Source organism: Mycteria americana, chromosome 3 (assembly GCF_035582795.1).
Source record: "Mycteria americana isolate JAX WOST 10 ecotype Jacksonville Zoo and Gardens chromosome 3, USCA_MyAme_1.0, whole genome shotgun sequence".
NCBI classification, from domain to species: Eukaryota; Metazoa; Chordata; class Aves; order Ciconiiformes; family Ciconiidae; genus Mycteria; species Mycteria americana.
The window spans coordinates 66,391,111-66,412,939 of NC_134367.1; the positions used below are offsets into that span (position 1 = coordinate 66,391,111).

At 42.7% G+C, this 21,829-nt stretch overlaps 1 protein-coding gene across 3 annotated transcripts in view; it reads right to left on the reverse strand.

Moving 5' to 3' along the window:
- NHSL1 (NHS like 1) overlaps positions 1 to 21,829 on the reverse strand; it is a 189,103-nt gene that overhangs the window by 21,448 nt on the left and 145,826 nt on the right. For all 3 annotated transcript variants that reach the window (XM_075498828.1, XM_075498827.1, XM_075498829.1), the window contains exons 3-5: positions 19,523 to 19,650; positions 5,746 to 5,938; positions 859 to 990 (exon numbers count right to left, since the gene is read on the reverse strand). In XM_075498828.1, the coding sequence (XP_075354943.1) occupies positions 859 to 990; positions 5,746 to 5,938; positions 19,523 to 19,650 (453 nt within the window). The remainder of the gene's footprint in view (positions 1 to 858; positions 991 to 5,745; positions 5,939 to 19,522; positions 19,651 to 21,829) is intronic.

The following is a 21,829-nucleotide window of genomic DNA, read 5'->3' on the forward strand; positions in this document are numbered from 1 at the left end:
CAATATACGAGACGATTCCACATGTAAAGCACCTAAAATTATGTTCTGCCAGACTACTTTAAAAGACATTCTTCCTCTACTGCAAAAAAAAGGGAAGGGGAGCATAATTTTATCTGTGAAGTTATCATTTGGGAAAAAACGAAACATCTTTTTTAAAAATAAATAAGAATGACCACATTTAAATCAAAGAGTTCTGCAAAAAGTGTCTGAAAGGTCTGCCAAAATTCAGACTGCTTCATTAGCTTTGAATATCATGTATGCTACTAACTGTGAAAGAGGACAGCCTGAGGTAGTGTAAATGTGACCAAGTAGGCATTTTTCATTTGGAATATATGCAATAGCTAATGAGCCCATGTACATTACTTCCAATCAAACAACACTGATACTTAAGGGGTCGCCAATTAGATCTAAACTGAACTGGAAAATACACACGTTTTTCACTGTTGATGCAACTCTCGGCAGATTTGGGAAGGCACCCATGAATTGTTTTACTCCACTGAGTAATTATTTGCAAGCCAAAATGCCTGCCCACTTCAGTTTTGCTTCAGTGAACATCCTGGGGGAGTAGACCAAATCTCCAGGAAAGCATTAAACACCAGAAACCTTACATCCCTGCAGATTTCCATTGTACTGGTACACCATTTTCTAAATACCCTGTTCCCTTCAACAGATGGAAGTCAACAGGTAAAAGGTCCTAACTTCCTGAGGCACAAGGTGGCAAGGAGGCGCACACGTATTTGGAACTGTAATAGGCTATCAGACTGTATTGGTTTCATGAGCACTGGTAACGTTATTAGTCGAGTAATGATAAGCAGTGACAATGAACAGTGGGTGAAATACAGTTCTGATGAGCCATACCTAGCTCCTTTTGTATGTTGTCAGGGATTCCTGTAATAGTCTTTCTCCTTTTGACTTTCTTCGGCCGTCTTACCACCGTGTCTGTGTAAATTAGAGACCGCCGAATGCTGGCTTGGCGGTCGAAATTCTCCCCTAATACATGGTAGAACAAGCAAAGCAACATTACTTCCAAGCACGCTGACATCATGCACTTTCTTCCACTAGTTTTGTTGTAGAAATGGAAAAAAAGGCATTAATAAATGATGTTAGCTTGGTCCTACAATGAAGGTTTACACTGAAGGAAGATACGGCATATCGTCACAGTAAGGCTTTAGACACACATATCCATTGCACAGTACTGCAGGTTTTAAAAGGAATTTTGGCTTCCTGAGCCCGGTTCAGATCTGGTGAGAGCAGCTCTAATTCCACAAGTGAACAGAATCCTTGCTTTAATTTGGCCCTTTGTGGGTTTTTGTGTGGTTTTGTAGTTTTATTTTAAAGTAACGAGCTGCAGAAAAAGCAAATCTGCTCATGAAAATGAAAGATCACAATGGTTTATGCAGGAACAGGCATTGCTATTGGCAACAGCTATTACAACGTCTTTGCACAGCTTCATCATTAAATCACACGAGACGCTTCTTTTTCATTCCAAGTTGCTCTGAACCTGTCAAATGTACCACGTTTCTGGTGGTGATCTTTTAACATGAATACAAATAAGTACTATGGAGCATGCAGAGATCAAACTGATCTTGTGGTCTCATAAATATTTCAGTCAGAGTGGAAGCTGCTTAAAATTGAAACTTTATAAATGATTATAAAAATATACAACGGCAAGAGCTGAACAAATTTGTGTGTAAGTGCACGTTGCCAGACAAAGCCTTATGATGACCATGTGCTGTATCGTAATGGGACCCAGAAGCACCACTATCATTAAGCAGCTTCTCTTTAGGAATTCACTTTTGTTCAGAGGTTTATAATTTGGCCATTTTAATCGTAGCAAGATAAAACTTGCCCTATAGATTGTGAGCTGAGTTAATTGTCTCTCACTTCCAAAATGACCAACCCCCATATCTCACACGGAATTTCCCTTTTTAGAAGTTAAAGCATTTTAAAGCATTGCTATATGTCCTTTAGATGACCCATTTAAAACTTAAATGCAGAAAAAACTTGATATACCTGTATATGTTTTTTGTCTTGTACGCTTTTTTTGAAAATTGATGACCAAATTATTTACCTCTAAAAAGTGATTAATGCACAGTAACTAACACGTCATAAATATTATCCCTGGCTGACTGCACATCAGTATGATGTGTGTCGTGCAAATAGCATAGAAAACGTCATTACCTCTACAACAGTTAAAGATACAGTCATATATTAAAGTATAGCATGTGGACTTGTGAAAATACAAGGAAAAAACGTAGCAGTTTCATTCACCATATTGTAAATATAAAGACTCTGACTGACCAGAGCTTTGTGCTCCCAGGAGCCACACTTGCGCTACGTGGAATCCTTGCAGCTACAAAGAAGTGCCAGTTTCATCCAAGTTTTGGATTGATTGAAGTCAGGGCAGATTAAGACAGGAGGAAGCCCATGAGATCTATAAAATTTAGAGCTATGGATCCCACCGGCTTAGTAGAAGCCCTGAAATACTGAGACAGACTATGCACTGTCTGGGACATTACCACTATTAGGACGTTACGACCCTTATGGGGTCAGGGTCAGAACCATAAGGTAATCCTGCCATGCAGGATAACAATTATTCTAGCCACATTATAACAAATCCAAAGAATTCAAAGCAGAAAGTTTTGCATCTCTGAACATGTTTTTATCCATTCAAAGGCCAACAATTATGCCTGAGATGGCGAGTTGCAAGGAAATTAAAATACAGCTTTGAATGCCATAGAATAAAATGTAAATGGTAAGTAGAGGGTGCAAACAAGGAGAGACTCTTTTACATGAAGCCTCAGACAGCACAGGATGACCATGGGGAAATCTTACTGTGTCAGCTGATCCACAGTAACTTCTTCCCCTGAGCTACCCAAGAGCTAACTCAACCAATCCATCTTCAATGGCATTTGATACACAAAGGCTTTTTCAAAGCCACTGTGCAAATTTGTAGAATTTCAAAGTAGCAGCTTCAATAAATTCCAACAAGCAAATCAGAATGTCTCAGTCTTTCTTCCTTTCTTCATTGTCATCTTTTTTTTTTTTTTGGAAAGTATCGATGTTAAATATATTTTGCAGATTTAAGGATACTTTTCTCCTTCTGTTACAGGTTTGTAACAAATCATCTAGGCATTCCTTATACAGTTTACTCAGTTTTCCCTCATGTAGTTTACTCAGTTTCCTTGGATTCACCAAAAATACTTAAGTATGTGCTTAAATCTCACTGAAGTCAGTCAAGCTGGACTCAAGCAAATGCTTAAATGTTTTGCAGGATCCAGCCTAGCATGGATCACCTCCACCATCACCAGTCTCCTCTGTCTGGAAAGAAAGTTAGTTCCGGAAAACCCACGAGAGCAGACACCATTATGCATCTTTTAACCCCCAGGATATGTAAAAGCAAAGACTAGCCACCACTGAAAATTCAGCCCAACTCTTTCCAGGCCAGAATAAGCTCAGCCCGGGCACTCCCAACGACTGAAATTGCTTCCAAATGGGGATGTCTGGTCAGCAGCTTGTCAGCCTAATGCAATGCTCCTGCACCTTCAGGCTATCCAACAGATTTTTACTACTACTGTATTAGTTGCAATCTGTTCACCGAAGAGCCCCGAAAGCTGAACTCGTGGAGCATTTATTGCACAGCCACGTGAGAGGCCACTATAGCAGAATCATTACTAATACACTGCTGAAAACGCAGTCAATTGCCAGCAGCCTCTTCAGAGGTTAACGTTTTATTTCATGCCAGGAGTAATAAAATGGAAGTTTTTTGACCTCTCTTCTGGGAGAGTGAGAAAATGAGCAAGTGAAGGAAAAAGCCAAATCAAAACAAAAACCGGTGATGGTTTGTTCCACGGCACATTGAACAAACGGCACAGAATTTTTCGTCGTTTTTTTCCTGCCTCGTGCAGTAACATAAGGAACTTCACAAAATAAAATTACTCGGCGTGTGGGAGGGCAGAGGAGGAGAGCAGATTGTGACTTTTTAAAGAGGAACAAGGACAGCAGCTTTTTTGTGTGTGTTGTGTGTGGCTCGTAGTCTGTTGCTGTCGCTTGCCTTGTTTCACAGTAGCAATATAATTATTCCAAGGGAAAGGAAACGGTGGATCCCAGAGACCAGTCCTCATACTGCAAGAGCAGTCTTCCTTAACTGCCCTCCCTTTCTGTCCCTTTCAATTACTATGTTTATAAGGGAATAAATGCTCAACAGCACACTGTAGAAAGGTGAGGTGTAATATGCACGTGCACTGTTTTTATCAGAAAAGTTGAGAACCACTGAGTTTGCCGAGTGCAAACCAAACAATTCAGGGGACACAAGGTTTGCTACACTACTCGAATTAAGCTGGTTGAATTAACAAGTTCAATTTATCCAAACACAGTAACGTTCCCAGTGACACTGAATTAAATCTGTGAGGGTTATTTGATCTCTTTTACCTCATTCTTCTTTCCATCTGTTTACTTCCCCCATATATTTTCAGTATGCAGGGTCATTAAATCAAACAACCGATTACTCTTTCTGTAAGTATACCCTGTTCCTGCTGTCTTAATATCTAAGCCCTGCTCAAGCTTATCGATTATGTCAGATTATCCATTGTTCCCGTAACTCGGCCTTCTGCACCTGTATCCTACATTCCCTAGATAATACCAACTTGCCTAGTAATATTTCAGCATTGTGTTTGTTTTCCTTCTATTAATTTTCCAGACCTGGAGTGTTTGTAATTTTCTGTTGTCGTCATGCTATTTATTTCAAGTACTTTCTGCTGTTTATTTAAGGAAATGTTTTTCAGAGCTCTATGATATTTGTCACAGAAGTACTGCTCCTATACTATTTAAATATTTAAATACTATTAAATAGTATTATTTAAAATACTAGTTTATAAAAATATATGTGAAAAAATTATTGGTAGTCACACTAGGAAAGGGAACACCTAATTTACTTTCAAAACAAAACCAAACATTGCAAGCTACTGATTGTAAGAGGGAGCGTGGAGCCAGAGCGCACCATATGGCATTCGAAATAAATTGGATATTGAGTATCATCCTGGTTTTGGCAGGCAAACGGTCAGTTATTTGAATTAATTAATAATAGACAATCTTGATATTATGCAGAAAAAGAGGGATTATTAAATTGAAGTGGTAATTTGATCTTTCACAGAAATTCTATTTACATACAACAAAGTATCTATTCAACATTAGGCTTTAACATAATTTAACTTTCACAGAGCAGGAGTTCTGCAACTGTAAAGCCAAAGAGCATTTTCAAAATGAAGAGTTAATACACAGTTCATAACAAGATCCTAGAGTTCTTTTCCTCGACTTTTGTAACATTTAGTCTTTGGCATACAGAAGTCCCTGATAACCTTCCTTACATAAAATTCCTAGAAGAAAACCCTGAAATATCATTAGCATTGCATAAAACATGATTTTCCATTACATATCTTCAGTGAAGTCCACAGCAAAACACTGCTATTTATCAACCCTCTTCTTGTATTTCATGAATATCTAATGCCGTTTCAATCTGACGTTGTGTAGACTATCTTCATTAATGATCATTTTAAGGGATTTTGAGATTTTCTCATTAGTTTGGAGATGAACTATTAAACACAAAACAGTTTTCACAGAAAGGCGCAAGAAATTTAAAATTCATGCATCAAATACATGTGTCAACTACTACCCAACTGTATGGATCCCCTTTTATCCCTTCCCTCCCTCATCAGTGTAATGTAATTACTGAAATTCAAAGCCTACCAGTCACATTAATAGGAACCACATCTGTTTGGACTGCTTGTGCTTGTTGTCGCATTTTCTCTTCTGGCGTTGGCAGTGGGAGTGACTTAGTCCAGTTGGTTTGGGTGTTGATATCTGATAACTCATTTGGAACTGGAGTTTTAGGCCTTTTGATGGTAATAAGCTTTTCTTCTTCTGGGGAAGAGACGGGACACTACAAACAGAAACACATGCAACAATCTAAGTTTACTACCAAAAATCAAAAAGGTAGGGCTATAGTATTACTAAGGTATTGCCGCTGCAGTCAGATTGCTTGTGGAGCAAAATACACCCTCACCAATATCGCACTTTGATATCACATAAAGTGTGATATTAAATCACATAAATATCACACTTTTAAATCACATAAAGTGTGATTTAAAACAAACAAACAAACAAACAACCCACAACAAAACACCTGGATTGTATTTATCCAAGACATCTGATCAGTCTAAGGAATACATACCAACGGAAAAGAAAAGAGTAGTCTTGAGCAGAGCAAAGCACAGTAACTAATTATCTTACACATTGACCTTGTCCCTGGAGTGATTAACCCCTCCCAGTGCCCTATGAGGAAGATTTAGATTTGCTCTAGCTGTACTAGGTTGTAAGGATGTGTAAGGTCTCAGCAAGAAGCCTGTTATGAAGAGACAGATTTTGGGAGAGCTCAGTAAAAGAACCAGCCAATGCACTCTACAAAACCATCAGCCACAGATCAGTGAGGTAGCAAGAATAACTTTGCTTTGGTCTTGGAGAAACTCATGCCACGGTCAAGGGATTCATTTTACCCATTTTTCAAGGATGAAGCAGTTAACAATATTAGTAGCCACAGAATGGTCATTTTAAAAGTCATTCCTTATCAAAGTGGCAGATTTCACCTCCATGATGGGTGGTGTTTCACTTACAAAAAATAAACAACCAATGAAACAAAAAACTTTATGCACCAGAAAAAGAGGTTGCAACAGCTTGTGTAAATCCTTCCACCAAAGTTATAAGCCAAAAAAGCCATTTGCTTGCGGGGAGCAAATCTGTATTCATTACAAGGTCCTCACTTGCATGCCAGTAATGGCAGAGAAAGCCGTAACTTAGCTTTTTACTCATAAGACAGTACTATAGTCCACAGCAAACCCCGAGGACAGGCAGGTTTGGTGCACACAGAAGACACCACTGGGGCTTCTAGCAGGCGGCCACAAGCTCCAGGCAAACGCAGGAGAAGCAGCCTTCTCTCCTCCCCGCTCCTGCTAGCAAGGCACCCCAGGGAATCCCAGTAGCAGGAGAGGAAGGAAGACCCAGAGGAAAACCAACCTCCGCCTCCTCCTGCTCCCAGGCAAAACGAAAAAGAGAAGAAAACCGTGGAAGAGGAGTTGCATAGAGGCTGCAGCACTAGCAGAGATCTCTCTGCAGCCTCCCGACTCCTCTGCCTCAGGGGTGTTTGCTTGGGCTGCTTGGCACAGTGGACCTCCCTCTCTGCCACCAGACCAGAGTTACAGTCCTCTCCCCTTTTTCTTTACTCCTCTCTCCCTTCGGAGAGCAGACCACTACCCAAAATAGGGCTGTCAGTACTGGATCACCGCCTCTCCTGGTAGGTACTCCCTCACTGCTGTACACAGGCATGGAAAGAAACATCGCAGCTATTTATAACGGATTTTTTTTTTTTAATTATTATGGGTTTTCAGTCTAAGGGATCTGTTTTCTCTTGAAGCTGAGTGCTATACAAAAGACATGCCCAGACACTGTGCTGCAACCACGGTTTATAATTTCTCATTTTAATTTTCTTCCTGTTACCATGAGGAGTTCCCACTGTTTATAAATAAATAACCATTTATTTATTCTATTATGCTTCAACTCCACATCCTTTAAGACAGGGCCCAACATTTTATTTAATAAAAAATAAAAATAAAAGCAACTTCCAGGCAAAAAGTAAAACAATAGAGAAGTAAAATCTCTTCAGGTAGTAATAAAAAAACTTTCAGACAATGAAATTATTACTAATATCATCCTGCAGTTTGGAACCACACTTTGAAATATGGGAACTTTTCTTCGAGGAAATAATCCATTTCTGTCAGTCTTACATTTCTTTACCAGGGAGGCTGTGGATGGGATATATGCTGCTCTGCAGGAAAGGGTTCAGCCCTGTGAAAGCCCCAGCAATTCTTTCAATACAACCTTCTTAGAGGACACCAATATTTTTTTCAGGCTCGCATTGTTTTTAAAAGGCCTTAAAACCATTTCTATAAGAACTGGGTTTGCGTGGCAAGGTTTGGGTAGCTGGGGGGCTACAGGAGGGGTGGCTTCTGTGAGAAGCTGCTAGAAGCTGCCTCCATGTCCAAGAGAGCCCATGCCAGCTGGCTCCAAGACAGACCCGTTGCTGGCCAAGGCCAAGCCCATGGGCAATGGTGGTGGTAGTGCCTCTGGGATAATGTATTTAAGAAGGGGGAAAAAACCCCACACAACAGCACCTGCAGCTGGAGAGAGGAGTGAGAATATGGGAGAGGGACAACTCTGCAGACACCAAGGCCAGAGAAGAGGGAGGGGGAGGAGGTGCTCCAGGTGCCGGAGCAGAGATTCCCCTGCAGCCCCTGGTAGAGACCATGGTGAGGCAGGCTGTCCCCCTGCAGCCCACGGAGGTCCACTGTGGAGCAGATATCCACCTGCAGACCATGGAGGGCCCCACACTGGAGCAGGTGGATGCCTGAAGGAGGCTGTGATCCCGTGGAGAGCCTGTGCTGGAGCAGGCTCCTGGCAGGACCCGTGGCCCCGTGGAGAGAGGAGCCCACGCTGGAGCAGGTTTGCTGGCAGGACTTGTGACCCCACGGGGGACCCACGCTGGAGCAGTCTGTTCCTGAAGGACTGCACCCCATGGAAGGGACCCACGCTGGAGCAGTTCATGAAGAACTGCAGCCCGTGGGAAGGACTCATGCTGGAGAAGTTCATGGAGGACTGTCTCCCATGGGAGGAACCCCACGCTGGAGCAGGGGAGGAGTGTGAGGAGTCCTCCCCTGAGGAGGAAGGAGCAGCAGAGACAACGTGCGATGAGCCGACCACAACCCCCATTCCCCGTCCCCCTGTGCCACTGAGGGGGAGGAGGTAGAGAATTCGGGAGTTACACTGAGCCTGGGAAGAAGGGAGGGATGGGGGAAGGTGTTTTAAGATTTAGTTTTTATTTCTCATTATCCTACTCTGATTTGATTGGCAATAAATTAAATTAATTTTTCCCCAAGTCGAGTCTATTTTGCCTGTGACAGTAATTGCTGAGTGATCTCTCCCTGCCCTTACCTCGACCCATGAACCTTACATTATATTTTCTCTCCCCTGTCCAGCTGAGGAGAGGAAGTCATAGAGCAGCTTTGGTGGGTGCCTGGCATCCAGCCAGGGTCAACCCACCACAAAAATATAATGTGAATGCTTATCTTTTTATGGGTGCGTTTATAACTGTTTATACACAAATACAGGGCAGGCACACGTATGTACATGCAGCTACACACAAACGCAAGCACTTTCCCACCTCAAATCACTCAAATTTATAAAAGCCTTCATTAACTTAAGCAATATGGGAGAGAAATGCCATTGCAGAAGGGACAGTTGCCTCCAGGCCATGCTTCCCCCCAATTAGGTTTAGAAACAGCTGAGAGAGAGAAAGGGTTCGTAAGGAATGTGGCAGGGGGTGCTAGCCCAGTGCCACAGCGGGCACGTGTCTGTGCGCTTAAAGGAGTAATCAGAGGCTGAGGCAGAGAAATATCGCTCCCTCCTTCTACAAAGAGCTCTTCTCTGCCTGAATCAGGGCACCAAGGATGACGCTTCAAGCCTGGTTTTGCAGTTTGTGTGGGGTGAGGATGAGCTCCAGTGACCTTCGGATACTCTGCTTGGTTGCTACTGTCAGCATCAATATCTGTCACGTTCAGACTGTACTGCAGTGCCAGGTCTCAGCTGTCATACAGCAGTCACCAGGGGGTACTACCATATGTCAGGTGACAGAGATATTGGTCACAAAGCCACCTTTCCTTTTCAAGGAAATCACCCAAACCAAGCAGAACCCTTTTCCCATTACAGTATATAAATAGACAGAAAAACTGAAGAACTGAAGCATCTACTACAAGGGCGTGCTGGTTTTGGCTGGGATAGAGTTAATTTTCTTCATAGTAGCTAGGATGGGGCTATGTTTTGGATTTGTGCTGGAAACAGCGTTGATAACACAGGGATGTTTTAGTTACTGCTGAGCAGTGCTCACACAGAGTCAAGGCCTTTTCTGCTCCTCACCCCACCCCACCAGCGAGTAGGCTGGGGGGCACAAGAAGCTGGGAGGGGACACAGCTGGGACAGCTGACCCCAGCTGACCAAAGGGCTATTCCATACCATATGATGTCGTGCTCAGCAATAAAAGCTGGGGGAAGAAGAAGGAAGGGGGGGACATTCTGAGTGATGGCGTTTGTCTTCCCAAGTCACCGTTACATGTGATGGAACCCTGCTTTCCTGGAGATGGCTGAACACCTGGCTGCCCATGGGAAGCAGTGAATTAATTCCTTGGTTTGCTTTGCTTGTGCACACAGCTTTTGCTTTCCCTATTAAACTGTCTTTATCTCAATTCACGAGCTTTCTCACTTTTACTCTTCTGATTCTCTCCCCCATCCCATCAGGGGGGGGAGTGAGCGAGCGGCTGTGTGGGGCTTAGCTGCTGGCTGGGGTTAAACCACAACAAAGGGAATCCTAATTATCCAAAAAAATGTGGAGCAACAATGACAAATTTTGCAAAATTAAAAGTTGAGAAAGCTGGGGACAAATGGAGGAAGACAGACAGAAATGAATCAGCCCAGTGAGCATACAATGAACGAAAAGCACTTGAAAACCTAATTGTGTAGTTGAGGTCAAAGCACTGTGTCAGTGAGAATGATTTTCTGTCATAGAACAGTGGCGCATACTTCTACAAAATAATTCAGTAGAAGAGTTGCAGGCACTTTTGAGTGTAGGAAGAAATGTTCACGCTTCATCTGCAGGTACACTTTCTATGGTTCCTGGATGAGCATGACTGTCTCTACTTACATTCTTTCTTCCAAAGTGCTACAATGATTGTGGTATATTTACTTGGTTTTGTGATGTGAAGATACTTTTAAAGTGCATGACAAAGCCGTCCACAGCTTTATTGCACATAGAGGAAGACAGCAGCTCATCTTTCAGCTTTCTTCGCACAGAAATTATTTCTCTCTAACCAGGATAAAAATAGGGATTTATATATTTTTAGAAAACATTCCCAGATTTGCAACACAGAAGCTTGCCGGAAGATGCAGTGAATTGCTGCTGTGTAACAGGAATGTCTTCTCAAGTAAGGTCTGTTACATCAGAAATAGAACTGGACTAGACATTACTTTGAGATTATGTATCTGCTTATCAAAGCTGACCATAAACACTATGTTCATAATAGAATAAAAACCACCTGTCCCATTTTTAAAGCATCTCTGATTCATAACAACTTTATTGCTAGACTTAAATGGCCAAATTTTGGTGCAATGGGATGTTAGACTCATCTCTTCAGGAAAATCTGTTGGAATTTGTCCTTTTTAATGGACCAGGGAAGAGGGAAAGGTGGGATGTGAAAGCAACAGCCTTGGACCTTGCAGCGTTTCCACGAACATGCATTAGAGGGGAAAAAGTATGAACTTTCAAATGAGAGTTGAAATGAGAATCCAGGAAAGAAATGGCCTATAAATACACTATAGACAAGCTATATGGCTCAGTAAGCCAGAGCCTTGCCGTTGCCTTGTTGACATATTGTCCCCCAGCCTACTTAGTCGCTGAGACACAACAAAAGGGTATCACTACCTCAGCACATTCATGCTATGTGAGCGGTCTTGGATGACGAGTATATGCTGTGTATCTTGCAGCACGCTCTGCCTAAATCTTTTTATATTCCAGGGGTGTATACTACACTGTTTGAAAAAACATGGGACCTCTAGGAGGAAAATTCGATCCATACAAATTTTACCTTTCAGCAAAGGAACTTCTAGTCATGTATTTTACCTTGCTGTCTACTGCAATCATTTCTAAAATTGTAATTTCTCAGAAAAACAAAATTGGGGGGGGGGGGGGGGGGGTGTCAGCATTGCAGACAGAAGCCATACCAATTCAGTGGTCTATTACTATTTGCCAACATCCTATTTCGTCTCCAGCCTTTTACTAGGTTTGATGGCTTCACATGGCAAAGGGATCAAGACAAATAATAACATGGGAAAAAAAAAACCAACCCCCAAACCTTTACATTCCTCTTTCTTGGTCAATCGAGAATGTCACTTTATGTGCCTGCTTCAACCTGTGGGGTTTCACACTGTGTTATGAAACACTGCCACATTACAAATTTACATCAAATTACACTCAAGTTGAATTAGTCATGTCTTGCTCTATTTGGTGTCCTCCAGACCAAGCTCCCCACTCTAGTCCCCCAGATTTTCAAAGAATATTCCCTTTTATTACTTCTACACACAGATCTTCAGTTGCACTAGCCTACTTTGCTATCTTACTAAATCCTTCACTTCATAGCCTTCACTGTCTCAGCAAGGAAGGGATTTTTTTTTTGTCGGCAGAAATTACTGACCATCAAGCTAGCACTGCAGAAATGTTCCTTTCTTCTTCCTCAACTCTGTTGCAATGGGATTAAAAATGTAAGAGCTGTACTGCATCAGTTCAGAGCTCTAAAAGCCTACCTAGTATCTGCTTTATGATAATGGCCAATCAGTGACATACAGGTGACATTAAATAAGAGGGTGCATACAGTGGATACCTTCCCCTGAATATTCTCTCAGAATTGGATGGAGTCTTCCCCCCCCCAAGAATTTACCCAGTTGCTTTCTGAACCCCTGTAAACTTTCAGCATCCACAATTCTTGCAGCAATTGCACAGTGTATGTGGTGAGTGAAGAATTACCCTCTTTTGTTTGTTCAAAGAGTTTCTATACTCACTTGCTCATGCTTTGGCATTTTATGCTTTGAACTGCTGTTTCAACTCAATAGATTGAGCAGTATTTTCAAACAAATGTGAAGCACTATAAAACACATGTGCTGATTACAAGAGCAGCCCCATGCAATTGCAGCAGAGGGACAGGGAGGCCAGCTGAGGGCACCACCACCTAGAAGTATCTCCAGTTCTGCCAGAGCCCATGCGTCAGGGCTCCCAGGCGTTCCCACCTCCAAACTGGAGCGCCCAACTGCTTTAGCTCCTCTTAACATCAAGCAAAATTTTGAATTAGACCTCCTCAAGTCCCTCAAGCCAATACAGTTAATGCATTTGTTTTCACTTAAGATACTAAACAGTCGCTGGCAGATATTGAAGGGACAACTAACAGTTTGGCTGAGTACAGTGGCAAAACCATACTTTTTTTCCTCATGAATAAGCAAAATAAATGTTTTTGCACTCGAAGCTTAACAAGACTGTATTATCAAGGCAAAGTTCATAAACCAAACGACAGGACCTGGGGAAAAATACCATGAGTTTTTGGCATACAAACATTTTCACAGATGGAATAAAGACATGATATAGTGCATGCCTGGGAGCAAGTACTCTCTATAGCTCACATTAATCATTTAAAAAAAAAAATAAGTTACTCCAAATTAGTAAAGTTTTTCCTTGGCTAATTAAAAACCAATGAAGCAGCCAATTAAATAAAAGACAGTGTTCATTGGAGGAGGGGTTTCAAAGGACGCAAATGTTAATAGACAAAAAAGAATTAAAAAATTTCAGTGAACCAAGTAAATGGAGGATATTGGACTGCAGACAAAAAGGAGCAATGAGGAAAACTAAAGGAAACAAACCTGGCATGGCATTCTTCTGTTGAGCAGTTGAATTTTTTTTTTTTTTTTTTTAAAAACAGAAAACAGAAGCAGGTAACGACTGAAGGCTAAGAGCAGAATAAGATTGCATATATGCTAAATGCTACAATAAATGCTACAAAGTACCATCAAGCTGCAGATACAGCAGCTGGATGGTCCCACTCGTGGGCAAGGTACCTTGTTGCTCCAGGGAACCAAGTTACAGCAGGCGCTAATGCAAGACTGAGAGATGCAGTCTAACAGACTAGACTGTTGAGCGAGACAAAAAGAAACAAAGAGAATGAGTGATAAAAGGGGAAAGAAAAAAGAATGAGAAAAAAAACACACAGAAGACAAATACATTTAATATACACAATGTGTAAGTTTCAGAACATAAGGGGAACCAGAGTTCGAAAACGACATCTCAATATATCTTTGACACTGGGAAAACAGACCAATACAGAAGGACAGGAATAGCTTCAAAGTCGTGTCACCAACAGTGATATGTAAGAGATGAGAAAGAAGGACACTGGTCACAGTACTGAGATGTAAAATCCAGATAAACCAATTTAATCTCCAACAAACTCAATTAGGATCAGTACTGCTGTGGAGCTTGGCCTGCGCTCCATTAACATAACTTGTAAGAATCAACGTTAAGAGTAAAAGGGTAGTTCCAAGAACTTCGTTTTATATCAACTACCACTCAGAGACTTCAGTTTTCTGTGTTTTCTAATTTTGTTTCCTTGTTTTTGAGTTGGGCTAACTTGCCTGCTTCTCCGTAGCAGTTTTCCTTCAGAACAGCAAGTGTTCTGCTTATCTTAGACATTTTCTAAGACTCACGCTGAACCATGTGCTTTGTGGTATGAATATTACCCTCTGGTGACAGACACTCACCTCCACAAAACCCGAGAATGTTTGTGGATCGAGGTCTCCTCTCGCATCACCTACCATGGTTTCATATTGTCTCCAGCGTAGACACCTATCCATGGTTTCATATTCTCTCTAGCATAGACAGACAAGCAGAGTATCTGGCTACATTTTTTAAAAAGCAGATTTAAAAGGTAGGGAAAAATCGTTTCCTTTGTGAAATCACCATGCAGCAAAACCCAGTTTTTCTGCAATTTGGCAATTATATCAACTTCGAAGCAAGTTTCCAAACAGTAAATCGCTATTCACCCATCCATCATTATTCTGCTGTCCTCAAATTTCAACTATTAAGTACTGCATGTACAGAATTTACATGTTGGCTTTTTTGCTTTGAATAGACAACAAAGCTACAAAGCTTTCATCTGGTGGTGAGGATTTCACATTTTGAATCATGGGATTTGGGTGACCCCAGTTCCACACTGTCACTGAAGAACTCTTCTGACAGCTGAAATATGACTCGCTCAAGGCATAACACTTATGAGAATTACTTGGCGTTTTACCAGTGGGATTATAATTCAAGTTCAGAGATCTGTTGTGGTAAGCATTCATTTAAAAAAGAGTAAACTTTTAGGCCTTTACAAAAAAAGCCAATTAAAAAAAGATACTGGTCAAAGGACACCACTAAACACTCAATTGTACAATAGGAAGGGAGAATCATACTACCTTTTACAAGGGACTAATGTCTTTCTGAGCTGCAAGTAAGAGCGGCAGAGTTAAGGTTAAGGTTCTGAGATAATCAGTAACATCCAAGACTGTCAATTTGGCAACTATCTTTCTCCACAACTCTGAATCATCCTTTCAGCTAAAAATATTTAAAGGAAGCTATTCCAATTTCAAATGGAAGTGCTATCCTATCCTTGAAGCATAATTAGTTGCATTAATTTTTTTCAGAATACACAGAAATTGTTAGTAACACGTTATGTTAACACTCCAGAAAACCCTTAACCAAGATAAGGATGACAGCTCTTAGTCTCTAAGAGGCCTCATCCATGCTTATATGCTCTCATTTGAATTATTTTAAAAAAAGCGTATTTATATTTTTTTAAATGTTACGTTAGTTTTACATGTGCAGATGGTCATATGCTGCACAGCATTGGCTAAGACAAGTTGATAACATATATGTATGCATATATATGAAGTACATAAATAGCAACAAACAATGTGTTAATACTTTCCCCAGTGGAAATCATAATTCCACTGATTCAGTAAGGTTTTGCAAATTATCATTATAATGCATTCCACAGTATGAATGTGCTTTACATTCTCTGCTCACTGCCAGTACATACCACACACAGCTAAACAAGATGCTCTAATATTCCCTGCCAATACCCAGGTATAATGCAATCACCACCTGGATGAGAGACTGTACATATTCCACAACACTTTTTATTAGGTGATTAAAAACCATGGAGGATAGAACTGAAAACACGGTACCCTTTAAAGTGAGTTCTCAGGATCTGCACACTTTGTATAGAGACAGAGTTATTTGGTCCATGCTACAGAAGCACATATGGTTTAGTAACGATTCAAAAAAACTAAACCGCGTTACAATCAAGGATATCCTCCCGCTCACTGAGCAACAGTTTGAAGCAAACTATTCTAGAATTATCTATCTTGAAAATCCCAGGAGCTCCAGCATTTTGGGTTTGGACAGCCAGGCTTCGGTGTGTCTTGCTGTCCACCCCAGCAGTAATGTCCTTTCCCCCAGCACCAAAGTTAGCTTCTCTTTCAGAGCGCACAGGCACAAAATGGTAAGGTAATGACAGAGGAGCAAAATGTCTTTTCTTCTTTCTAACACTAATGCAACTTCCCAGTTCTGTAATTGAAGTGTATATAAATTGATGTGTATATAACAATATGCCTTGACATATGCCTCTCTCTCTCAGCTCTCATCCTGCTGGGGGACTTCAACCACCCCGACATCTGCTGGAAAAGTAGGCATGTAGGCAATCCAGGAGACTCCTGGAATGCACTGAAGATAACTTCTTAAGCCAGGTAATAAACTGCCCTACCAGAGGGTATGTGATACTGGACGTGATGGCCACCTACACAAGTGAGCTAATTGGCAACATCAAGACTGGAGGCAGCTTGGGCTGCAGTGATCACATACTGGTGGAGTTCGCAGTCCTGAGGGATATGGGTCAGGCGAAGAGTACAGTCAGGACCCTGAATTTTAGGAAAGCAAAAACTTCCATCTCTTCAAGGAGTTAGTCAATAGGACCCCCTGGGAAACTGCCCTCAGGGACAAGGGAGCAGAACAGAGCTGGCAGATCTTTAAGGCCAATTCCATAGAACGCAAGAGCTCTCGATGCCCAGGTGTAAGAAATCAGGCAAGGAAGGCAAGAGGCTGGCATGGGTGAGTTGAAACATGCTGGTCAAACTAAAGGGCAAGAAGGAAATGCGCAGGCAGTGGAAGCAGGGACAGGTATCGTGGCAAGAGTATAGGGACGCTGTCCAGTTGCGTATGGATGGGGTCAGGAAGGCCTAAGGCATGACTGCAGCTGAACTTGGTAAGGGATGCAAAGAATAATATAAGAAGGGCTTCTACAGGTATGTCAGCCAGAAAAGGAAGGTCAAAGAAAGCGTACCCCCCCAATGAGCAAGCCTGGCAAACGGGTAACGACAGCCGAGGAACTCAACAACTTCTTTGCCTGAGTCTTCACTGGCACCCTCTCCTCCCACACCTCTTGAGTGGATGAACCGCAAGATGAGGACTGGGGGAGCAAAGTCCCTCCCACTGTAAGAGAAGATCAGGTTCGTGACCACCTGGGGAACTTGAATACAGGTAAGTCTATGGGACCTGATGAGATGCCTCCCAGAGTCCTGAGGGAACTGGCTGAGGTAGTTGCCAAGCCACTCTCCATGATATTTGAAAAGTCATGGCAGTCTGGTGAAGTCCTTGGTGACTGGAAGAAGGGAAACATTGCACCCATTTTTAAAAAGGGTAGAAAGGAGGACCCTGGGAACTACCGACCTGTCAGCCTCACCTCTGTGCCTGGGAAGATCACGGAACAATTCCTCCTAGAAGCTATGCTAAGACACACAGAGGACAGGAAGGTGATTCGAGACAGCCAGCACGGCTTCACCAAGGGCAAGTCCTGCCTGACCAACCTAGTGGCCTTCCATGATGGAGTGACTACATCAGTGGACAAGGGAAGAGCTATGGATGTCGTCTATCTGGACTTCTGTAAGGCCTTTGACACGGTCCCCCACAACATCCTTCTCTATAAATTGGAGAGATACGGATTTGATGGGTGGACTGTTTGGTGGATGAGGAATTGGTTGGATGGTCACATCCAGAGGGTAGTGGTCAACGGCTCAATGTCCAGAGGGAGATCGGTGACAAATGGTGTCCCTCAGGGGGTCTGGATTGGGGCTGGTATTTAATATCTTCATCAATTACATAGACAGTGGGATAGAGTGCACCCTCAGCAAGTTTGTATATGACACCAAGCTGAGTGGTGCGGTTGACGTGCCTTAGGGATGGGATGGGATGGGATGGGATGGGATGGGATGGGATGGGATGGGATGGGATGGGATGGGATGGGATGGGATGGGATGGGATGGGATGTCATCCAGAGAGGCCTGGACAAGCTCAAGGAGTGGGCCCATGTGAACCCCTTAAGGTTCAACAAGGCCAACTGCAGGGTCCTGCACCTGGGCTGGGGAAACCCCCAGTATCAATACAGGCTGGGGGATGAAGGGATTGAGAGCAGCCCTGTGGAAAAGGACTCAGGGGTACTGATGGATGAAAAGCTGGACATGAGCCGATGATGTGCACTCGCAGCCCAGAAGGCCAACCATATCCTGGGCTGCATCAAAAGCAGCGTGGCCAGCAGGTCGAGGGAGGTGATTCTGCCCCTCTGCTCTGCTCTGGTGAGACCCCACCTGGAGTCCTGCGTCCAGCTCTGGAGCCCTCAGCACACGAAAGACATGGAGCTGTTGGAGCGGGTCCAGAGGAGGGCCATGAAAATGATCCGAGGGCTGGAACACCTCTCTCGTGAGGAAAGGCTGAGAGTGTTGGGGTTGTTCAGCCTGGAGAAGAGAAGGCTCTGGGGAGACCTTATTGCGGCCTTTCAGTACTTAAAGGGGGCCTATAAGATGGGGATAGATTTTTTAGCAGGGCCTGTTGCGATAGGACAAGGTTAATGGTTTTAAACTAAAAGAGGGTAGATTTAGACTAGATAGAAGGAAGAAATTTTTTACAATGAGGGTGGTGAAACACTGGAACAGGTTGCCCAGAGAGGAAGTGGAGGCCCCATCCCTGGAAACATTCAAGGTCAAGTTGGATGGGGCTCTGAGCAACCTGATGTAGTTGAAGATGTCCCTGCTCATTGCAGGGGGGTTGGACTAGACGACCCTTAAAGGTCCCTTCCAACTCAAACCATTCTATGATTCTGTGACAACTTTCTTAGGATTTTTGCTCAACCGTCCCTTCTCCTTCTCTCTTTGTTTAATTCATTTCTAGACTCTAAGCTAAGCATACATGGAGTCGAGATGTGGGCATATAAACATGAAAACCACGAAGCAAACTGAAAGCAAGCTGATAAACCCAATTTAGTGGGCAATCTTTCATTCTTCTGGATGCCTTTACGCAAACAGTTGTGATGCATTAGGACAAAGACTCTACCTAATGAAACTGCATAACTACCTGTATTAGCAATTCAAATTGTGCACATGTTGCTGTTACAATACGAGTACACTGATGGCTGGTTAACAGCTCTTCCTGCTACTTGAATGTAAACACTTAACAGATTGAAAACAGCTACCCTTGCTGGGGTCTTCCCTCCAGAACATTGCCAAACTCGTTCTGGATTTCACACCTTTATTTTGCCAGTGGGAACTTTATGTAAATGCATGGGTAGAACTGGGATTTTGAAGACACTACGGAAGTCAGATGACCTAATATCACTGTAATTCAAAGGAACAGGAATCTTTACGATATTCTAAAAATCCTACCTTATTTGAACAATATTATGGCAGGCAATTAAATCGCACCAGGCATGTATTCTTTCCAGCACTTTGCCCCTCACCATTACCTTTTGTTCGATTTCTTCATAATCGTCCTGGTAACTTCCACAGATTGCACTGGAGGACGAGGAGAAGGTGGGGCCCTGAGAGTAATACTGCGAGCTCCGGTAGCCATCCCGCCGCAGCTTGTCACACTCTGCCGAAAGACAGAGAAAGAAGAGATTAATTCATGACAAGAGACATTACTGTTTACACTTGGTGTACAGTGCACTTACAAAAGTACACAGTATTTTCCTGAAACTGTTTACCGTGCATAAGCATTGTCTGTCCCAAGTAACAGAACCCAAAGGTGCATTTCTTACATTTGTATCTGTATTTTTCCCTCCCTCACATGTAGTATATACATATGCCCACACATAGTGTATATACACATGGCTTTTATTTAACCCAGAGATGGCAAGAGCTTTGGAAAGAAGGGGGAAATGGATTTATTTATTTATTTAAGTGAGGCCTGGCTCGGTGTCTTGACAGATGGCAGCATCTTGCAGGATGGGAGACGGAAGCATGTGAGTAACACCGGGGGTCTCATTTGCCAGGCCGGTAGACATCCATTATGTGCCTTACACTTGAAATGATGATGTTGCTCACTACTCAAGCACCATCTGCTGAGTAACTTTGGCACTGACCACTTGTCTTGTCTTCCTGCCCGTGGAAGAGACCATTGTGATTTACTGTGATTTTGGAGAGAGGAATGCAAATCACAGGGATCTCAAAATTTCACGTCACTGCAGAGCATGTGTAGTTTAATACTGAAGAGTTTTCAAAGTTCAGAAAGAATTCAGAGCAAACACGCATCCCCACTCAAAGCGGCCAAAACCCCAGTCAGCATCTCATCCCCCTCACCCAAGTTTTCCACAATCATCTTCCCGCCTCCTAATTGATATTCAGTGTGATTGTGCTAAAGAATAACAGACGCCAGAGCATAAGGAAAAATTAAATGTTCAAGATGCGGCAACCAAACCCAGTCAAACTGTTAGCTTTACATTTCCAGAGACAGATATCTGAATCTGTTGAAAGATGAGGAAAGCAAAAGGAAAATTAAGTATTTGGTACATTTCTGTCTAAGGAACTGAAATTTCTGCACAACGCACAGGCATTATCATGACACAAAGTACTTTTATCATCACTTGCTGAAGAAAGACTTCCTGTGATTGTATCATCTGTCTCCCTGTCTTGATCTTTTTAATATCCCTTCAAATGGAAAACATGCAACGTTTATATTGAGGGCAAGGTTTTAGAGAGGCTTTTGCCTGGCAAATGATTAAGCAGAGGTACAATATGCAACTCCAGCATACATTTCCTCTGTTATACTCAGATGCTTCTAAGACTGAGGTCTGCAGGACTCCGTGTTGATGGGTTAACTGACCTAGAGCAACCACAGCTCTATGAGGATTTAATCAGTGCAGACTCCCCTGTATCTGCACATGCACATTGAGAAGGTAAGCTTACAGTTTGACAACTAGCCATCTCCATCAGAGCCAGATGTACATCCTGGCCTATCATATGTTTCCGTATGGGGTCAAAAAGGGCAGTATGGTATGAACCTGTCTCTTCTCTCTCAATTCGATGACCAAGGGCAGTGGTGGTGTGTTTTGAGATCCAGATCAATTGCTACATCTCAGGAACAGAGGGTTGGTAACCCTGTTTACCTGTTTCGCACGTGTGAGCATGCCGACACTGCACACATCTGGCAAACAGCTGCTGACTTCAGGAGGGGGGTGAAAAATGACTGCCAGCAACCGCAGTAAAACAAATTCCTCCACCACCCTTCCAAATCTGGCACTGGATCCAGCCAGATCCAGCACATAACACTCACAAATGTGAGCACCCTGATGGGCTGTTTGTCAGTTTGAGCTACAAATCAACAGGGATGAGCGGGCTGCGGCAGAACAAGACAGCCCAAAGACTTGCGTCAACTTGTAGCATGGGTTAACACGCTAAGTTGTCAGCTTAGACACTGCAAGTTTTACCTTCAGATCAGTTGCTAATCACCACAAACAAACATGAAGACAACCTAAGGGATATGCAGGAATGCAGTTATTTTTCCTCTCGTTCTTGGGATAAGGCCCAGGGTCCTGGCTGGCCACTTCTATGACTCTCCAACATCAGGCATCATGGCACACCCCAAGGGCGACGGGCTTTTACGGAGCGTGATAGATGCACCCTCTGAGATTAATTGCTTAACCTTATTTATTCTCCTAACCAAGGAGATGAAGATGATGAATAGTGCACCTCATGAAGCCCAGAAGAGCTCCAAAAATTTAAGGAAGTCAACACTGCTGAAGGTCTCAAGTCCACTGCAAGTTCAAGGGGAC